Genomic DNA, 19,172 nt, shown 5'->3' on the forward strand with positions numbered 1-19,172 from the left:
AATGACTTAAAAAATATTAAGCTACAAATTGAATATATTAATGACAAGGTCGCGTGTCTAACGAGCCATTTAATGACATCCGATTACATATCAATGACTAATTACATATTTTTCACTTACTTTATAGATGTTTGGAAAAATTGCACTGGATAATGCGGACGAGGAATCAGCCATAACACGTAATAATAATTTTCAGACATTTCCGCAGGCTGTTTTGGTGCTGTTTAGGTCGGCAACGGGTGAGGCATGGCAGGACATTATGTTGGATTGCTCGAATCGACCGGATGCTTATTGTGATATGGCATCGGATTCGGCATTTGAGGGACAGACGTTGAAGGGGGTAAGTTGACATGTGTTGGTCGGGAAATTGATGCTTAATTATTTTATGTGACTTTGCAGGTTTTTCCGGTGGATGCGAGGCGAAAGACGTGCGGAACTAGCATTGCATTTCCTTATTTTATTTCATTTTATGTCCTTTGCTCGTTTTTGGTGAGTAGTTTTTTGGTGGATTTTCCGGGATTTTTCCTTCATTTTCCACAGTTTTTCAAGATTTTCCTTAAATTTTTCACAGTTTTTCCTTCATTTTCCACAATTTTAGATAAAAAAATATGAAATTTTTTTATATAACCTCAAAATTTCCTCAATTTTCATTTGATTTGCCCCAAAATTTCCAAGATTTTCCCTAAAATATCCACAATTTTCTTCAAGTTTTTCTCAATTTTCCAATTTTCATCAATTAATTTCAAAAAAATTTCAATTTTCCTCACAATCTCCTCAATTTTCATTTGATTTTCCTCCAAATTTCCACGATTTTCCTTTAAATTTTCACAGTTTTCCTTAAGTTTTCACAATTTTCACCAATAATAATTTTCATTTTTGCTGAAAATTTCCACAATTTTTATTAAACTTTTACAGTTTTTCCTAAAATTTACATAATTTTTCTTCGGTTTTCCCTAATTTTCCCCAATTTTTCCATTTTGATTCTGCAATTTTCCACAAATATTTTCCATATTTATCAATTTGTCCTTTTATTTGAAAATTTCTTAATTATACATTAATTTTCCTCAAAATTTCCTCAATTTTCATCACAATTTTCATAATTTTTCTCGAGTTTTCCATAATTTTTCCGAAATTTTTCTTTAGTTTTCCTGAGTTAATTCAAGTTTCCCACAATTTTCTCGAAGTTTTCATATTTTTCCGATATTTTCCACAATTGTCAAATTTTTCAAATTGTCCTAAAAATTTTCCACATTTTTCCACAATTTTCCTCAAAATTTCAATATTTTTCTCAAATTTTCCATAGTTTCCCCAAAAATTTTTCCACAATTTTCTCAATTTTCCCATAATATTCATCAAAATTTTCCATATTTTCTTCAAATTTCCCAGTTTTTTTCAAATTTTCCTAAAAATTTTCCACAGTTTTCCACAATTTTTCCTCCAAATTTTTCACAATTTTCCTCAAATTTTCTATTATTTTCCACAATTTTCTTTAAATTTTCCTTTATTTTCCAAAATTTTCCTCAATTTTTCCAAAATTTTCTTCAAAATTTTCCATATTTTCTTCAAATTTTCCATTATTTTCTATAATTTTTTTCAAATTTTCATAATTTTCCTCAACAAACTTCAAATTTTCCAAAATTTTCCTTAAATTTCCCACAGTTTTTCTCAATTTTTCGCACAATTTTCCTCAAAATTTTCTCAAATTTTCAATATTTTCCTTAAATTTTCCAAGATTTTCCTCAAAAAAAATTTTCCTCAATTTTTCACATATCAATTAATCCCCCTCGCAGATCATCAACTTATTCGTGGCAGTCATCATGGACAACTTTGACTACCTAACCCGCGATTGGTCAATTCTCGGTCCCCATCACTTGGACGAATTCATTCGTCTATGGTCCGAATACGATCCCGATGCAAAAGGTCGTATCAAGCATCTCGACGTAGTCACACTCCTTCGTAAAATATCCCCACCCCTTGGTTTTGGCAAGTTATGTCCACATCGTGTTGCCTGCAAACGTCTCGTATCAATGAATATGCCACTCAATAGTGACGGTACAGTGCTGTTTAATGCCACCCTATTTGCTGTCGTCCGTACATCCTTAAAGATTAAAACCGAGGGTAATATTGACGATGCCAATGCTGAATTGCGTGCAACAATTAAACAAATTTGGAAGCGAACCAGTCCCAAATTACTTGATCAAGTCGTTCCACCACCAGGCAATGATGATGAAGTAACTGTTGGCAAGTTCTATGCCACATTCTTAATTCAAGACTATTTTAGACGATTTAAAAAACGTAAGGAACAAGAAAGTCGTGATGGTGACTTAAATGACTGTAATACAGTCACATTACAAGCTGGTTTAAGGACATTACATGAAGCTGGACCGGAACTTAAACGTGCTATATCTGGTAATCTTGATGAGCTTAGTGATGATAATCCAGAGCCAATGCATCGCAGGAATCATACATTATTTGGTAGTGTATGGTCATCAATGAGGAAGCAGAAGCCATTTTCAAGGAATCGAATGCTTAAATCAGCCAACAACAACAACAACAACAACAACAACAATAATGCAATTAATAATAATACAATAAGTTTAGCAACAACAGCAGCACATAATATGACATCAACAACTGTTGCTTTATCAAGTGACTTAATTGGCAATGACTTTAATAAGATGAATAATACGGGACAGAGGTTGACTGATGGATTAAATAATATAACAAAAAGTATCATGCAACAACGTGGTGTACAGCAATTGGATGTACATGATGATATACCATTGAGACCGTTGTTGTTGAATGGTAATCAGAATTCTGGTGTTAATCAGTTGCAGACACAAAATGAGTGAGTTTTTGAACAAATTTTTTGATAATTTTTATAGTTTATTTTTTTTTGGATGGAAGGAGTTACTGGGGATTTGTGGGGTTTTTGGGGGGTCCGGCATACTGAAAAGTGAGGTTAAAATTCTAAGAAGTGAAGTTAGCTTCCAAAAAGTGAGGTTATATTCACAAAAAGTGAGGTTAGGTTCACAAAAAGTGAGGTTATGTCCCAAAAAGTGAGGTTAGGTTCGCAAAAAGTGAGGTTAGGTTCACAAAAAGTGAGGTTAGGTTCACAAAAAGTGAGGTTAGAATTCTAAGAAGTGAAGTTAGCTTCCAAAAAGTGAGGTTATATTCACAAAAAGTGAGGTTATATTCACAAAAAGTGAGGTTAGGTTCACAAAAAGTGAGGTTAGGTTCACAAACAATGAGGTTAGGTTCGAAAAAGTGAGGTTAAGTTCCAAAAAAGTGAGGTTAGGTTCACAAAAAGTGAGGTTAGAATTCTAACAAGTGAGGTTAGGTCTTCAAAAAGTGAGGTTATATTCACAAAAAGTGAGGTTAGCTTCCAAAAAGTGAGGTTAGCTTCCAAAAAATGAGGTTGTGTCACAAAAAGTGAGGTTAGGTTCGCAAAAAGTGAGGTTAGGTTCACAAAAAGTGAGGTTAGGTTCGCAAAAAGTGAGGTTAGTTTCGCAAAAAGTGAGGTTAGGTTCACAAAAAGTTAGGTTAGAATTCTAAGAAATGAGGTTAGGCTCCAAAAAGTGAGATTAGAATTCAAAGAAGTGAAGTTAGCTCCCAAAAAGTTAGGTTATGTTCACAAAAATTGAGGTTAGGTTCCCAAAAAATGAGGTTAGGTTCATAAAAAGTGAGGTTAGGTTGACAAAATGTTAGGTTAGAATAACAAAAACTGAGGTTAAGATATTAAAAAGTGAGGTTAAGTTCCCAAAAAGTGAGGTTAGGTTCACAAAAAGTGAGGTTAGGTTCACAAAAAGTGAAGTTAGGTTCACAAAAATTGAGTTTAGGTTCACAAAAAGTGAGGTTAGCTTCCAAAAAGTGAGGTTAGGTTACAAAAAGTGAGGTTAAGTTACAAAAAGTGAGGTTAAGTTCACAAAAAGTGAGGTTAAGTTCACAAAAAGTGAGGTTAGATTCACAAAAAGTGAGGTTAGGTTGACAAAAAGTGTGGTTAGGTTAACAATTAGTGAGGTTAGGATACTAAAAAGTGGACTAAACCCTCCGTACCCCCAAAACAATCCCAAATGCAGTAATTTTTCATCCAAAAATTCATTTTTTTTTTAATATTTAAACAATTTTTTAAAACCAACAAATTTTTTTAGCAAGAAAGTTAATTTTAGATAGAAAATTTTGAGCGAAACAATTTTTTAACAATTTTTTTAAATCACACAACTTTTGATATTTTACGGATTACCAAAAAAAAAGCCCCATCCAAAAAAAAAAGTTAAAAAGCACAAAAATTTAAGCGATCAAAAAATTGACAAAAAAAAAAAAAAAATAAGCAAAAATCCCAAAAATCCTCAAACATTTTTCTGCCATTATTATTTGTTGCAGCACTAAAAAATTTATTAAAAGGGATTCATTTCTTCATCCTACCAATGGTAAGCAGATGCTGATGCATTCCGTAGACATTTTTTTGAGTTTTTTTCGTGCATTTTTTTTGAGTTGATTTGAACTTTTTTTTGTTTTTGTTTTATTTTGTTTGGTTTTGTGTTAGAGTTGCTGTCTAGGACTGGTCCTTGATACTGTGTTACTAAAAAGTTAGGTTAAATCACTAATTTTGAGGTTAAGTCACAAACTTTGAGGTTAAGTTACTCAAAAGTGAGGTTAAGTTAAGTTTGAATTTTGAGGTTAAATCACTAACAAGTGAGGTTAGGACATGCATTTTGAGGTTAGGTCACTAAAAAATGGGATTAGGACATGCATTTTGAGGTTAGGTCTTTAAAAATTGAGGTTATGTCACGAATTTTGAGGTTAAGTCACCAAAAAATGAGGTTATGTCATAAATTTTGAGATTCAGTCACTAAAAAGTGAGGTTAGGACACTAATTTTGAGGTTAAGTTACTAAAAAGTGAGGTTAGGTCACGAATTTTGAGGTTAAGTCACCAAAAAATGAGGTTAAGTCACGAATTTTGAGGTTAAGTCACCAAAAATTGAGGTTAGGTCACGAATTTTGAGGTTAAGTCACCAAAAAATGAGGTTAAGTCACGAATTTTGAGGTTAACTCACTAAAAAGTGAAGTTAAGTCATAAATTTTGAGATTCAGTCACTAAAAAGTGAGGTTAGGTTTACAAAAAGTGAGGTTAAGTTACTAAAAAGTGAGGTTAGGTCACGAATTTTGAGGTTAAGTCACCAAAAATTGAGGTTAGGTCACGAATTTTGAGGTTAAGTCACCAAAAATTGAGGTTAAGTCACGAATTTTGAGGTTAAGTTACTAAAAAGTGAGGTTAGGTCACAAATTTTGAGGTTAAGTCACCAAAAAATGAGGTTAGGTCAAGAATTTTGAGGTTAAGTCACCAAAAATTGAGGTTAGGTCACAAATTTTGAGGTTAAGACACAAAAAAGTGATATTAGGAAACGATTTTTGAGGTTAAATTATTAAAAAATGAGGTTAGGTAACAAGCTATCCATTTATACAGCAGCTCTCAAAATTTTTTCACATTTTTTTGTTGACATTTTTCATTTCGAGTGAATCAGAATCGCTTTCGTCATTTTAGAGGATCGCACCTAGACACACAAAATTTTACTGCTTACCTTCATCACATTTGTTGACCTTTTTTTTTGTCATTTTTCATTGGATTTGAGTTGTTTTTTTAGTGAAAAACATTTGGTGCTTCATTTTCATTTGCTGCTTTCATTTTCACCACTTTATTCACCTCAAATCGTCTGCAAAATTTTTCTATTTCTGCTTTTAAGTCCCCCTTCATAATTTTTTCAATCCTTTCACATTCCTCCTTATTTTCATCCAAAATATTCGTGCGACATCAACAACATCAACAACATTTTACTTTGTGATGACGTCATAGTGCAGTTGTGGACAACATGTGACACTAATGTGTCATGAACCGTATGTTGTGTGCGGTATCAGTCAAGACTTGCCATAATGGTATGATGAGGCACAGATAATGTTGTCGACAACTGTCAGAGTGACATCAACAACATTGGTTGTTGCAGTTGTTGTTGTCGTACGCAACCTACTTTTAATTAAATTTTATTCACCACCGAATTATGAAAATTTGAGAAAAAAACCAATCAGGACTGAATATGGATTTTCAAATGATGCAAAAAAATGATGCAAAAAAATGATGCAAAAAATGATGCAAAAAAAAATATTCGTAAAATGAAAGTTTGATCGCTTTTTAGATAGAAAAAAGGACTGAATTTAATGCTGCTTGTTTTTGCACTGAATTTTAAAATGAACTAAAATTGGTTTAGAATTTAAAATTATTTAAAATTCTGGTCTGTTTGAGGTTTTATTTGATGCGAGTTTTTTTTTAATAGTTTTGTTTGATTTGCTTTTTAATTAGTTTAATTTAAATGATGACATTTTTGAGGGTTTAATATGCAAAATCATTGAATTCGAACTCAGCAACATAGATGCAAAAATGTTGTTGAGATCAGCAACAATAGATGCAAAAAAACGCTGAATTCAACAACAAAGATGCTAAAATGTTGCTGAATTCAACAACAAAGATGCAAAAAAGTTGTAGAATTCAACGACAAAGATGCAAAAAAGTTGCTGAATTCTACAACAAAGATGCAAAAATGTTGTTGAATTCAGCAATAAAGATGCAAAAAAGTTGCTGAATTCTTTTTTTTTTTTTCTTTCTACAACAAAGATACTAAAAAGTTGCTGAATTCAGCAATAAAGATGCAAAAAAAGTTGCTGAATTCAGCATCAAAGATGCAAAAAAAATTCAAAAATATCCTAAATTAAAAATAATTGATTACAAATTTATTACCAATACCCTTACTATAAATTCATTCCAAACTCCATAAACTTAACAATAAAAAAATCTACAACATCAATCAAATTACTAAAAAAATCATAACAACCTCGAATACACTCGAAAAAAACAATTTAAAAAAAAAATTTTTCTAAAAAACAAAATTTTCAAGATGCGAAAATGTCGACGAAAATTCAGGAAAATCCGATGGAAAAATTGAAGAATCGAGACTTGATTCATCGCCACATCCATCATTGTCAGGTCAATCATCCGTTGCCAGTTACAGCTTTGACTCATCCACTGTAGGAAGCTATAAGGCACCGCATCGACAACGATTGCTTCTATTTCGATACAGTCGTTATAGTCAAAAGAATCAAAATATTGAAAATTTAATACAAAAAACGGCAATGGGATCACAAAATTTATTAAGACGTGGAAGTTCATTGGACACGGCATCGTTGTCGAGTCAGAAAAGGATTAGAATAAGGAAGGATAGTCAATATCAGTCAATGATTGAGGACACATCTGTGGATTCCGATGGATCTAATATGACATCGGTTACTACAACAACTACGGGTGAATTAACAATTTTTTGTGATGAAATTGAACTTTTTTTTGGAATTTTCAGCAACAATTGTTGTTTATTGCTGAATTAAACAACTATTATTCTGAATTGCTGAATTCAGCAACTTTTGTGCTTAATTACTGAATTCAACAACTATTATGCTGAATTGCTGAATTACTGAATTAAACAACTTTTGTGCTGAATTGCTGAGTTCAACAACTTTTATGCTGAATTTTTGAGTTCAAAAAGTTTATTGCTGAATTCGGCAAGTTTTGAACTGAATTGCTGAATTCAGCAACTTTTATAAGAAACAGCGGAATTCACTAATAAAAGTTCTGAATTGCTAAATTTAAAGACTTTTGAGCCAACTTTTACGCTGAATTTAGCTACATATGAACAACTTTTATACTAAATTCAGCGGAATTCAGCAACTTTTGCTCATAATTAAATTTTTTTACTAAAAAATCTGAGTTCAACAACAATTGAGCTGAATTGCTGAGTTCAGCAACTTTTGTAATGAAGTGCTGAGTTCAGTAACTTTTGTGCTAAATTGCTGAATTCAACAACTTTTGAGCTGAACTGCTGAATTCATCAACTTTTGTGCTGAGTTCGGCAACTTTTGTGCTTAATTGCTGAGTTTAGCAACTTTTGTGCTTAATTACTGAATTCAACAATTTTCGAGCTGAATTACTGAATTCAACAACTTTTGTATTGAAGTGCTGAATTCAACAACTTTTATACTGAATTGCTGAATTCAACAACATTTGAGCTGAATTACTGAATTCAACAACTTTTGTATTGAAGTGCTGAATTCAACAACTTTTATACTGAATTGCTGAATTCAACAACATTTATGCTGAATTCAACAACATTTGAGCTGAATTACTGAATTCAACAACTTTTGTATTGAAGTGCTGAATTCAACAACTTTTATACTGAATTGCTGAATTCAACAACTTTTGTGCTGAATTGCTTAACTGCTGAATTCAGCATCTCAGGTGACAAAAGTTGTTGCTGAAAATTCGTCAAACAAAAACAAAAAGTTCAATTTTCATCACACTAATCCACAACAACATCCCCAAAAACAAAAACAAAAAAAAAAATCCCCTCTCTAGCCTCATCAGCATCATCACCACCATCAACAACCCACACACGACAACTTCAACACACACCAACCATACAACAACGTCAAATACAATTTCGTCGTCGTATGCAACAACAAAAGGCAATCGCATCAAATGCAATGATGAGAATTCAACATCAAAATCGTTCAGATCCATCATCATCCGATGACGGTATGCCACAGCCAATAAGTCATCGTATTGCAACGGGTATACATTTAGCACATAATAAGACAATCGTACCAGCTGGTCTCATATCGGAGACAATTGAAATGAAGACATTATCATCACCGCCATCATCAGTCTCGTCATTTGACATAAAGTCATCAAATGTACGTCATGAGACTTATGGACATACAATAAGTCCAACAACAATCGATTCCGATCGTGATACATTGGATACGACATTATCGATGCGTGGCAGTCAGGACGATACTGGATATAAGCGATCGCAATCATTTCATGGAAAAGGTGGACATAAAAAAAAAAATTCTTGATGTTGTATGGATGGATATCCGATAATATCATGTCAAAAATCTATTGCTGTCTCTCTCTCTCTCTCTCACTCTCTTTCTTACTTGCTGTCTACTTCCATCTCTCTCTCTCTCTTTTACTTTTGCTGTATTTTACTTTATTTTTTTTTTTTTTTGGGATAAAAATTCATTTTTTTTGGTGTATTTTAACTTGCAACTTGATACTTTTGGAGCTTGATGCTTACTGGTAAAGTAAAGTTGATTGAAAATAATGAAGGATTTTGAGGTTAACTTATATGTTAAAAGTATCGAATGAGACTAAGAAAAATATGAAAAAATTTATGAAAATTATCCGACTTGATATTCGATTATCCGACTTGACTTTCGATTATCCGACTTGATTTTTGATTATCCAACTTGACTTTCAATTATCCGACTTGATAGTCGATTATCCAACTTGACATTCAAGTATCCAACTTGACATTCAAGTATCCAACTTGACATTCAAGTATCCAACTTGACGTTCAATCATCCAACTTGACATTCGAGTATCCAACTTGACATTCAAGTATCCAACTTGACTTTCGATTATCCAACTTGACGTTCAATCATTCAACTTGACTTTCAAGTATCCAACTTGACATTCGAGTGTCCTACTTGACATTCGAGTGTCCAACTTGACATTCAAGTATCCAACTTGACATTCAAGTATCCAACTTGACATTCAAGTATCCAACTTGACATTCAAGTATCCAACTTGACATTCAAGTATCCAACTTGACATTCAAGTATCCAACTTGACATTCAAGTATCCACCTTGACATTCAAGTATCCAACTTGACTTTCGATTATCCAACTTGACGTTCAATCATTCAACTTGACTTTCAAGTATCCAACTTGACATTCGAGTGTCCAACTTGACATTCAAGTATCCAACTTGACATTCAAGTATCCAACTTGACATTCAAGTATCCAACTTGACATTCAAGTATCCAACTTGACATTCAAGTATCCAACTTGACATTCAAGTATCCAACTTGACATTCAATTTTCTAACTTGACTTTCAAGTATCCAACTTGACTTTCGATTATGCAACTTGACAATCAAGTATCCATCTTGACATTCAAGTATCTGACTTGACTTTCAATTACCCAACTTGAAAATTGATTATCCGACTTGACAGTCGATTATCCAACTTGACATTCAAGTATCCAACTTGACATTCAAGTATCCAACTTGACATTCAAGTATCCAACTTGACATTCAAGTATCCAACTTGACATTCAAGTGTCCAACTTGACATTCAAGTATCCAACTTGACATTCAAGTATCCAACTTGACCTTCAAGTATCCAACTTGACATTCAATTATCCAACTTGACATTCAATTATCCAACTTGACTTTCGATTATCCAACTTGACTTTCGATTATCCGACTTGATCATATTACTTACCCCAAAAACTAAAAATATGCCCAATTTTCTCATAACATCCATAAATTTTGACATCAATTCCTTTACCCATCTAAAGTATCTCATCAATGTTGTAATTTTGGTCTTTAACTCCAAAACAGTAACAAATGTGCAGCATGTATTCGTGATTATTAAGTCAATGGAATATATTCGAGTACATTTTAGACATAAAGAATCCCAAAATATATCCCATAGTCTAATTAGTGGTAAGAACAGACCATTAAACCAGAAATTTAGCAAAATTAAATCACAGACTAATCCAGTGATGGACAACCTGTGTGCTGTGGTACACTAGTGTGTCATGAACCGTATGCTGCGTACGGTTAACATCAGTGTGTTTCGTGACACACAAAAATAAAGGTTGTCCACGACTGGATTTAACACAAAAATGTAATTGATTGATGCTTGATGAACAGCTTGGCATGTTTGTTGATTTTTATGCTTGCCTTTGTAGAACATTAGAGGAACTGCATGACTTGAATTGATTTTGTGATCAGTTATACAGCTTATAATCCTTATTATAGGCTGACATTGTATTTAAATATTTTTTTTTTTTTTTTTATAAAATTACAATTACAGCGGTGATGGAAAGGAACGGTATTAATCAGCGTGCCATCCATTCAACACCATCAAGTCCACAAGGTGCACGACCATCGTTCGAAGTTGTTGGATCAGCCGAGAGCTTGGTTGGACGGGTGAGTTGAAATTTTTAAGGAAATAAATTGAATTTTGATGAAATTATTTGAATTAAAACGAAAATTTCCGAAGATATCCGAAAATTTGTCGAAGTTCTACGAAAGTTGCCGAAGTTTTCCGAATCATCTCAAACTTTTCTGTAATTTTGTAAGAATTTTCTGGAATTTTACTCCAACTTAGTCAAAATTTAAGGACTTTTTCCAAAATAATTCCGAAGTTTTCCGAAGTTTACCGAACTTTACCGAAGTTACACGAAGTTTGTCCGAATAAAATAATTTTTGTATGAAATAATCTTCCAAATTTCTCTAAATAGGAAATTTATTTTGTGATGCTTTCCGGAATTTAACGAGATTTTCCGAAATTTTTGAAACTTTACCGAATTTTGCCGGAATTTTTAGGAACTTGACGAAGTTTATTGCCAATTTTTCCCGAATTTTTTTCGATTAATCTGAGTTTTTCCAAAATTTTACGAAGACTGCCGAATTTTGCCGAATTTTACCGAAATTTACAAAGCTTTCCGATTTTTGTTGCCGTTTTACGAGTTCTGCCGAAATATTCCGACATTTACCGAAGTTTGCCGAAGTTAATCCGAAGTTTGCCGAAGTTAATCCGAAGTTTGCCGAAGTTAATCCGAAGTTTTCCGAAGTTTTCCGAAGTTAATCCGAAGTTTATATGAACTTTTACTGTCAAATTATTTAAAATTCTGTCGTTTTTTATCTAAATTTTCTGCTCAAACCTGACATAGTCCATAGATAACCTTCTGTAATCATATTAATCACTAATCAATCAATTTTTTTATATTGCAATTTTAGGTTCTCGCCCAGCAAGGCCTCGGTAAATATTGCGATGAAGACTTTGTCCGTTATACATCGCGGGAAATGCAAGAAGCTCTTGAAATGACGCAAGAAGAAATGGATCTTGCTGCCCATAAACTTCTCCAACGTGAACAGCAACCATTTGTACCAAAACAGCCCCAACAATCACAACAACAGCAATATCCAAAACCACCACCACGTCAAAATCGCTCAGATAAATTATAGCATGATTCAATTGCCAATATTTGATTTATTTACTTTGCGACTACTTAAAAAAAAAAAAAGCCAAAAATTTTGCTTCATTTTTGATGGCATTTAAGGAATCTGTAGGCACAAAAAAAAAAAATTTAAAAAAAACTGCCTTTTTTAAGAATTTTTTTTGTTTTTTTTTTTTTTTTGAAATAAATTTCCAATTTTTTTTTTTTGTCACGTGGAAGTTCAAGAATTGCTGTCACGTATAGAATTTTTTTTTTATATATATATATATAAAATAAAAGGTGAAAAAGACTCAAATTAATATTGTTAAAATAATAATCAAAATTAGAAAAAAAAATTTAAAAAAATTGTAGATTTTAAGTTGAAATTTTAAGTCAAATTTTTTGATTATTTTGAGTCAAAAAATGATTTTTAATTTAATTAATGGAAGATTTTTGAATTTTAAATCGAAAATTTAATTCAATTTTTAGCTTTGTGGCGGTTAATCCACTCAATTAGGACAAATTTGCTCAATTTACGTCAAATTTAGTCTTCTTGGAACTAATTTGGTCTTCTTGGAACTAATTTGGTCTTCTTGGAACTAATTTGGTCTTCTTGGGGACTGATTTGGTCTTCTTGGAACCTCATTTGGTCTTCTTGAGATTAATTTGGTCTTCTTGGGGACTAATTTGGTCTTCTTGGAACCTCATTTGGTCTTCTTGGAACCTCGTTTGGTCTCCTTTGGACTAATTTGGTCATCTTGGGACTGATTTGGTCTTTTTGGGACTGATTTGGTCTTCTTAATACTGATTTGGTCTTCTTGGAACTAATTTGGTTTTTCTTGGGGACTGATTTGGTCTTCTTGAGATTAAATTTGTCTTCTTGGGGACTGATTTGGTCATCTTGGGACTAATTTGGTCTTCTTGGAACCTCATTTGGTCTTCTTGGAACCTAATTTGGTCTTCTTGGAATCTCATTTGGTCTTCTTGAGATTAATTTGGTCTTCTTGGGGACTGATTTGGTCTTCTTGGTACTAATTTGGTCTTCTTGAGATATATTTAGTCTTTTTGTGACTCATTCAAGCCTCATAAAGTGTAATTTTTGTGTAAAAAATCAAAATTTTCCATTTAATCATTTTAAATAAACTCAAAAAAAAAAAATCACGAAACCTTAGTAAAAAGAAATCAAATAATTTCATTTTTATACCTTAAATAGCTGCTAAACGTTGTTAAATTCATGAAAAAGATAAAAAAAAAATTAATTTTTAATAAAAAAAAATTAGGAAGAAAAAATAAAAAAAAAAAAAAACTGAAAAGAAAAACGTGAAGAAAAATGAAAAAATTTGTTAACATTTTATACTCGAGAAACTGATGTGAAACTCAAAGAGTTGATAATACTGACCATAAAAAAAAAAAAATTTGTAAAATTTTAGTGACTAAATTGAGACGAGATGTAGTAAAAAATAATGAGCGTGTAAGCCCACACACGCGTGGAAGTTTTTTTTTAATGAACAAAAATTCTAATTCTTGCAAGCTCAAAAAAAATAACAATTTTTACTGCAAATACACAAGTTGTAATGGAAAAGATGAAACTTTACAGACAGACTTAGCGTTAACACTTTCTAAATAGATGAATATACTCGAATAATTAATAATATTAACAGATTTTCTACAAACATAATAAAAATGAATTAATTTTTTTTGGATTATTTTCTAAGTTAGCGTGGAAGTTTTGAAATTTCAAAATTTTCATCATTTGCGCCCAATTTAAAATCCAATCCAGGAATTCTAGTCGATATTAGGTCAGTAAAAACAAAAATTTAGTATGGAACAAGCCCTTAGCCACCTGGAAGTTTTGAAAAATTCAAAATTTTCATCATTTGCGCCCAATTTAAAATCCAATTTAGGAATTCTAGTCGATATTAGGTCAGTAAAACAAAAATTTAGTATGGAACAAGCCCTTAGCCACCTGGAAGTTTTGAAAAATTCAAAATTTTCATCATTTGCGCCCAATTTAAGATCCAATCCAGGAATTCTAGTCGATATTAGGTCAGTAAAACAAAAATTTAGTATGGAACAAGCCCTTAGCCACCTGGAAGTTTTGAAAAATTCAAAATTTTCATCATTTGCGCCCAATTTAAGATCCAATCCAGGAATTCTAGTCGATATTAGGTCAGTAAAACAAAAATTTAGTATGGAACAAGCCCTTAGCCACCTGGAAGTTTTGAAAAATTCAAAATTTTCATCATTTGCGCCCAATTTAAGATCCAATCCAGGAATTCTAGTCGATATTAGGTCAATAAAAACACAAATTTAGTATGGAACAAGCCCTTAGCCACCTGGAAGTTTTGAAAAATTTGAAATTTCCATCATTTGCGCCCAATTTAAAATCCAATCCAGGAATTCTAGTCGATATTAGGTCAGTAAAAACACAAATTTAGTATGGAACAAGCCCTTAGCCACCTGGAAGTTTTGAAAAATTTGAAATTTCCATCATTTGCGCCCAATTTAAAATCCAATCCAGGAATTCTAGTCGATATTAGGTCAGTAAAAACACAAATTTAGTATGGAACAAGCCCTTAGCCACCTGGAAGTTTTGAAAATTTGAAATTTTCATCATTTTCGCCCAATTTAAAATCCAATCCAGGAATTCTAGTCGATATTAGGTCAGTAAAAACAAGAATTTAGTATGGAACAAGCCCTTAGCCACCTGGAAGTTTTGAAAATTTAAAATTTCCATCATTTTCGCCCAATTTAAAATCCAATCCAGGAATTCTAGTCGATATTAGGTCAGTAAAAACACAAATTTAGTGTGGAACAAGCCCTTAGCCACCTGGAAGTTTCGGGAATTTGGTGAGCTGAGCATCGTTTGTGATGGTTAAGACCGAGTTCTATGCTGAATCAAGCATTTTATTGACTTTAGACTGAATTTATGTCAATTTTTGGATCATTTAGTTCAAGTAGACTAGAAAAAAGTTAAAAATTTCCACAAAAACTGACGAAATATTTCCAAAAATTAATTTAAAATTTTTGTAAAGGAATCCAATATACGACATAGAAATTTAATACGACAGAAATATAATTAAATGTTTTTTAATACCAAATTTGAGACAAAATGGAAATTCCTTAAATGTTGAATGTTCAAATTCATGACAAAAAAAGGTGTAATTTAATTAAAAATTGTAACAATTTTGGATATGAATTTGTTACTTGCTAAATATTTATACAAACATACAAGAATAAATATGAATATTAATATATTTAGTAAAAATATAGAAAAAAAATTTTTTTTTTATTAAAATGTTAAAAAATTTATAAATGTTTAGATAAAAAAAAAAGAAAAAAATTATGTAAATTTGAAACAAAAAATTAACTAAATTTTATGAATTTTAATTTTTGTTAATTATTGAAAATTGTTTATTTTTAAAAGTTTTGAAAAAGTGAAAAATTTGAGGTTTGAAAACACTTTTTTTTACATTTTATAATTTTAAAATAAATTTGGTTTTAAAAAATTTAATTTAAAAGTTAAATTCGAAATCAACTAAAAAAAAATTAAAATTCTAAAAAACCTCAAATTTTTCATTTTTTTTTCAAAAAATTTAAATCAAAAGCTCAAACTGCATTGAAATCAAGTGGATCCAAAAAAAAAATATTGAAATTTTAAATAAAAAATTTAATTGTTTTTAATTCAAATAAAAAAGTTCTATTCGTGTTATTCAAAAAAAATCAACTAAAATCTTTGTAAAGGAGCAAATTTAAATATTTCTGTATGTCCATTTACGTCTATATTTTTATAAAAATTTCTTATAAGTGATGAAAATTAAAATTGAAAAAAGAATTTTGTTGAATTTAAAACTGATTTGATCAAGTTTAAATTTTTTAAATTATTTAAATTTTTTAAATTTTTTAAATTTTTTAAATTTTTTTTTTAAATTTTTTAAATTTTTTTTTTAATTTTTTTAAATTTTTTAAATTTTTTAAATTTTTTAAATTTTTTAAATTTTTTAAATTTTTTAAATTTTTTAAATTTTTTAAATTTTTTAAATTTTTTAAATTTTTTAAATTTTTTAAATTTTTTAAATTTTTTAAATTTTTTAAATTTTTTAAATTTTTTAAATTTTTTAAATTTTTTAAATTTTTTAAATTTTTTAAATTTTTTAAATTTTTTAATTTTTTTAAATTTTTCTAAATTTTTTAAAATTTTTATATTTTTTTAAATTTTTCTAAATTTTTTTAAATTTTTAATTTTTTTTTAAATTTTTAAAATTTTTTAAAATTTTTTAAATTTTTTTTTTAAATTTTAAATTTTTTTTTTAAATTTTTTAAATTTTTTAAATTTTTTAAATTTTTTAAATTTTTTAAATTTTTTAAATTTTTTAAATTTTTTAAATTTTTTAAATTTTTTAAATTTTTTAAATTTTTTAAATTTTTTAAATTTTTTAAATTTTTTAAATTTTTTAAATTTTTTAAATTTTTTAAATTTTTTAAAAAAAAAACATTTAAATTTAATTTAATCAATTTTTAAATTCATCAAAATGAAATGTTAAAATAAAAAAATTTTTTACTCCGTCCAAAAAACCAAAATTAAATTAAAAAGAATAAAAAAACATGAAAAGAAAGTTAAAAAAAATGTGAAAAAAAAACTCGGAATGAAACAGAATTAAAAGGTGGATAATAAAGTTAAATTAGATCAATTGTTACGTAGACTCTTTTAACAGTAGTTAGCATAAATTTAATAAAAAAAAAGGTTCTCAATAAGTGAGTCCAACTAGGCACGACTTAATCGACTCTAGTCAAAGATTTTATATAAAAATTTAGTCAAACTTCCATCGGCGGTAGGTAGACCTAGACATAAATAGACACTTTTGTTTTTTTTTTTTTTGAATTTTTTTAACGGAAATATTTTTTTTGAAATCCAAACTGCGCACAAAAATCAAATCCAAAAAACATTTCCTACTTTTGGCTCACATTGGATGTACCTAAGACGATTGATCAATGGTTAAGTCCAGGCATGGGCAACCTGTGTGCCGTGGCACATCAACAATTTCTTTGAAATACCATAAATCGTGTGCAATGTGCGGTTTCGGTCGATACTAAAAAATGAAAGCTGTCCTTGATCCTTCTGGACCAGGTTCCAACACTGGAATCATCCGAAGATAAAAATCAACTTCCAAGTGCCTATCGCTGTTAAAATCTATTCCAAAATTTTGTCAAAAATCATCAATTAAATAGTCCAAGGGATGGACACTTGAGGATGTAAAGTCTCTAAGAGGGTGGGAAATTGGCTGGAATTTGATTGATTAGTTCCTACAAGCTAGGACGCTGCCTGAAAATTTTACTAGAGGGGGGGTTAGGGAGGAAGGGGGGGATTACGAACGTTATTTTTTAAATTTGAATTTTTAATAAAATTTAAATTTGGAAAAAAATTTAAAAATAAAAAAGTCGTTACAAAATAAACGGTTTTCTAATTCTCGGACCACTCCCCCCCCCCCCTGCCTACACCCTTGCATGGCAATTCCAAATGAACAAATAAATCTAATAAATGTTACGAATTTAACATATTGTGAGAAAATAGTTAAAAAAAATTAAAAATGTGCTCCTTTTTCACGAAATTTATTTGAACTTTTTTTTATTGAAAAAAAATAATTTATTAGAAAATTTGTGAAAGATTTAAAAAGAAATTAAAGCGGACAAAACAAAATTTGTCATTTTCTAAAAAAAATTAGATAAAAATAATTATTGAAGAAATTTGTAAAAAAAAAAAATAAAAATTGTTGTTGATGTTGTTTGTATATGAAAAATTAAAATTAAGGAACAAATAATTTAAAAAAAAATATATAGAAAATTTGATATGATATAGGAAATTTTAAAAAAGAATATTGTTAATGGAAATTTAAATTATGTTGAGAGAATTTTTTTTAAAAAAGTTTAAAATATAAGTTTAAAAATAAATTTTATTTTTTATTATTTTATTTAAATTATTTAAAATTGAATTTAAGTTAAAAATTTTAATTATCTGAATTTAAATTTTAATTTTTAAAAAGTAAAATTTAAATTTTTTATGGTGAAATTTTAATTTTTTAAATTGAAACTTTAATTTTTTGAATTGATTTTGTTTTTAAATTAAAAAATTTAACTATTTAAAATTAAATTTTAATTTTCCAAATTATAATTTGAAAAAAAGAAAAATTTAAATCTTAAAATGAAATTTAATAATTTATATATTTTAAATATTTAGAAATTTAAAATTTTAAATAACAAATTAATAACTAAATTACAATCAAAAAATTTTTTAGACAATTTCTTAATTGAACAATTTATTTTAAAAAGATTTAAAAATTTTCTAAATTCAAATAAAATCAAAAAAAAAAAACTTGTTTTAAAAATTTGAAATATTTTTTTAAAAAATTCTTAAAAATTAATTCAAAAATCCATTAATAAAAAATAATTAAAATAAATGTATCAAATAAAAAAAAAGAATTAAAATAAAAAAGAGTCCAAATCAACTAAGTTTAAATGTTTATAAATATTTAAAAATATATAAATATAAATAATTGTTTCCTCGTCTCACTTTATTTTTTGTTTAATAATAATTAAAATTATTCAAATAATTTTAGTCAATAATAAATTTAATTTATAAAATAAACTTATTAAAATTAAATCAAAAATTCTTCCTGAATTTTTTAAAATATTTTTTTTTTTTTTTGTAAAATAAAAAAATTATTTTGTGAAAAAATAAATTTAAAATTCTTAATAAAGTTTTAATAAACGAAAAAAAAAATATTTAAAAATAATTTTTTATCAATATTCAAATTTTCTCCAGTCCCCTCAGTCTCTCTCAGTCTCTCTCAGTCTCTCTCAGTCTCTCTCAGTCTCTCTCAGTCTCTCTCAGTCTCTCTCAGTCTCTCTCAGTCTCTCTCAGTCTCTCTCAGTCTCTCTCAGTCTCTCTCAGTCTCTCTCAGTCTCTCTCAGTCTCTCTCAGTCTCTCTCAGTCTCTCTCAGTCTCTCTCAGTCTCTCTCAGTCTCTCTCAGTCTCTCTCAGTCTCTCTCAGTCTCTCTC

The 19,172-nt window shown here is 29.3% G+C and overlaps 1 protein-coding gene across 4 annotated transcripts in view; it reads left to right on the top strand.

The window, feature by feature from the left end:
* Ca-alpha1D (Ca[2+]-channel protein alpha[[1]] subunit D) overlaps positions 1-15,344 on the top strand; it is a 104,505-nt gene extending 89,161 nt beyond the window's left edge. For 3 of the 4 annotated variants that reach the window (XM_070652474.1, XM_070652468.1, XM_070652461.1), the window contains exons 17-23: positions 128-340; positions 400-489; positions 1,791-2,848; positions 6,949-7,352; positions 8,457-8,933; positions 10,987-11,102; positions 11,916-15,344. In XM_070652474.1, coding sequence (XP_070508575.1) covers positions 128-340; positions 400-489; positions 1,791-2,848; positions 6,949-7,352; positions 8,457-8,933; positions 10,987-11,102; positions 11,916-12,143 — 2,586 coding nt within the window. In that variant the 3' untranslated portion in view covers positions 12,144-15,344. Of the gene's footprint in view, positions 1-127; positions 341-399; positions 490-1,790; positions 2,849-4,383; positions 4,431-6,948; positions 7,353-8,456; positions 8,934-10,986; positions 11,103-11,915 lie in introns of all 4 variants that reach the window. The other variant, XM_070652481.1, reaches the window with a different exon arrangement.
* The last annotated feature ends 3,828 nt before the right edge of the window (positions 15,345-19,172 follow it).

Source organism: Chironomus tepperi, unplaced genomic scaffold, assembly GCF_022539635.2.
Source record: "Chironomus tepperi strain 1889 unplaced genomic scaffold, CSIRO-AGI_Ctep_v1 contig_7, whole genome shotgun sequence".
NCBI lineage: Eukaryota > Metazoa > Arthropoda > Insecta > Diptera > Chironomidae > Chironomus > Chironomus tepperi.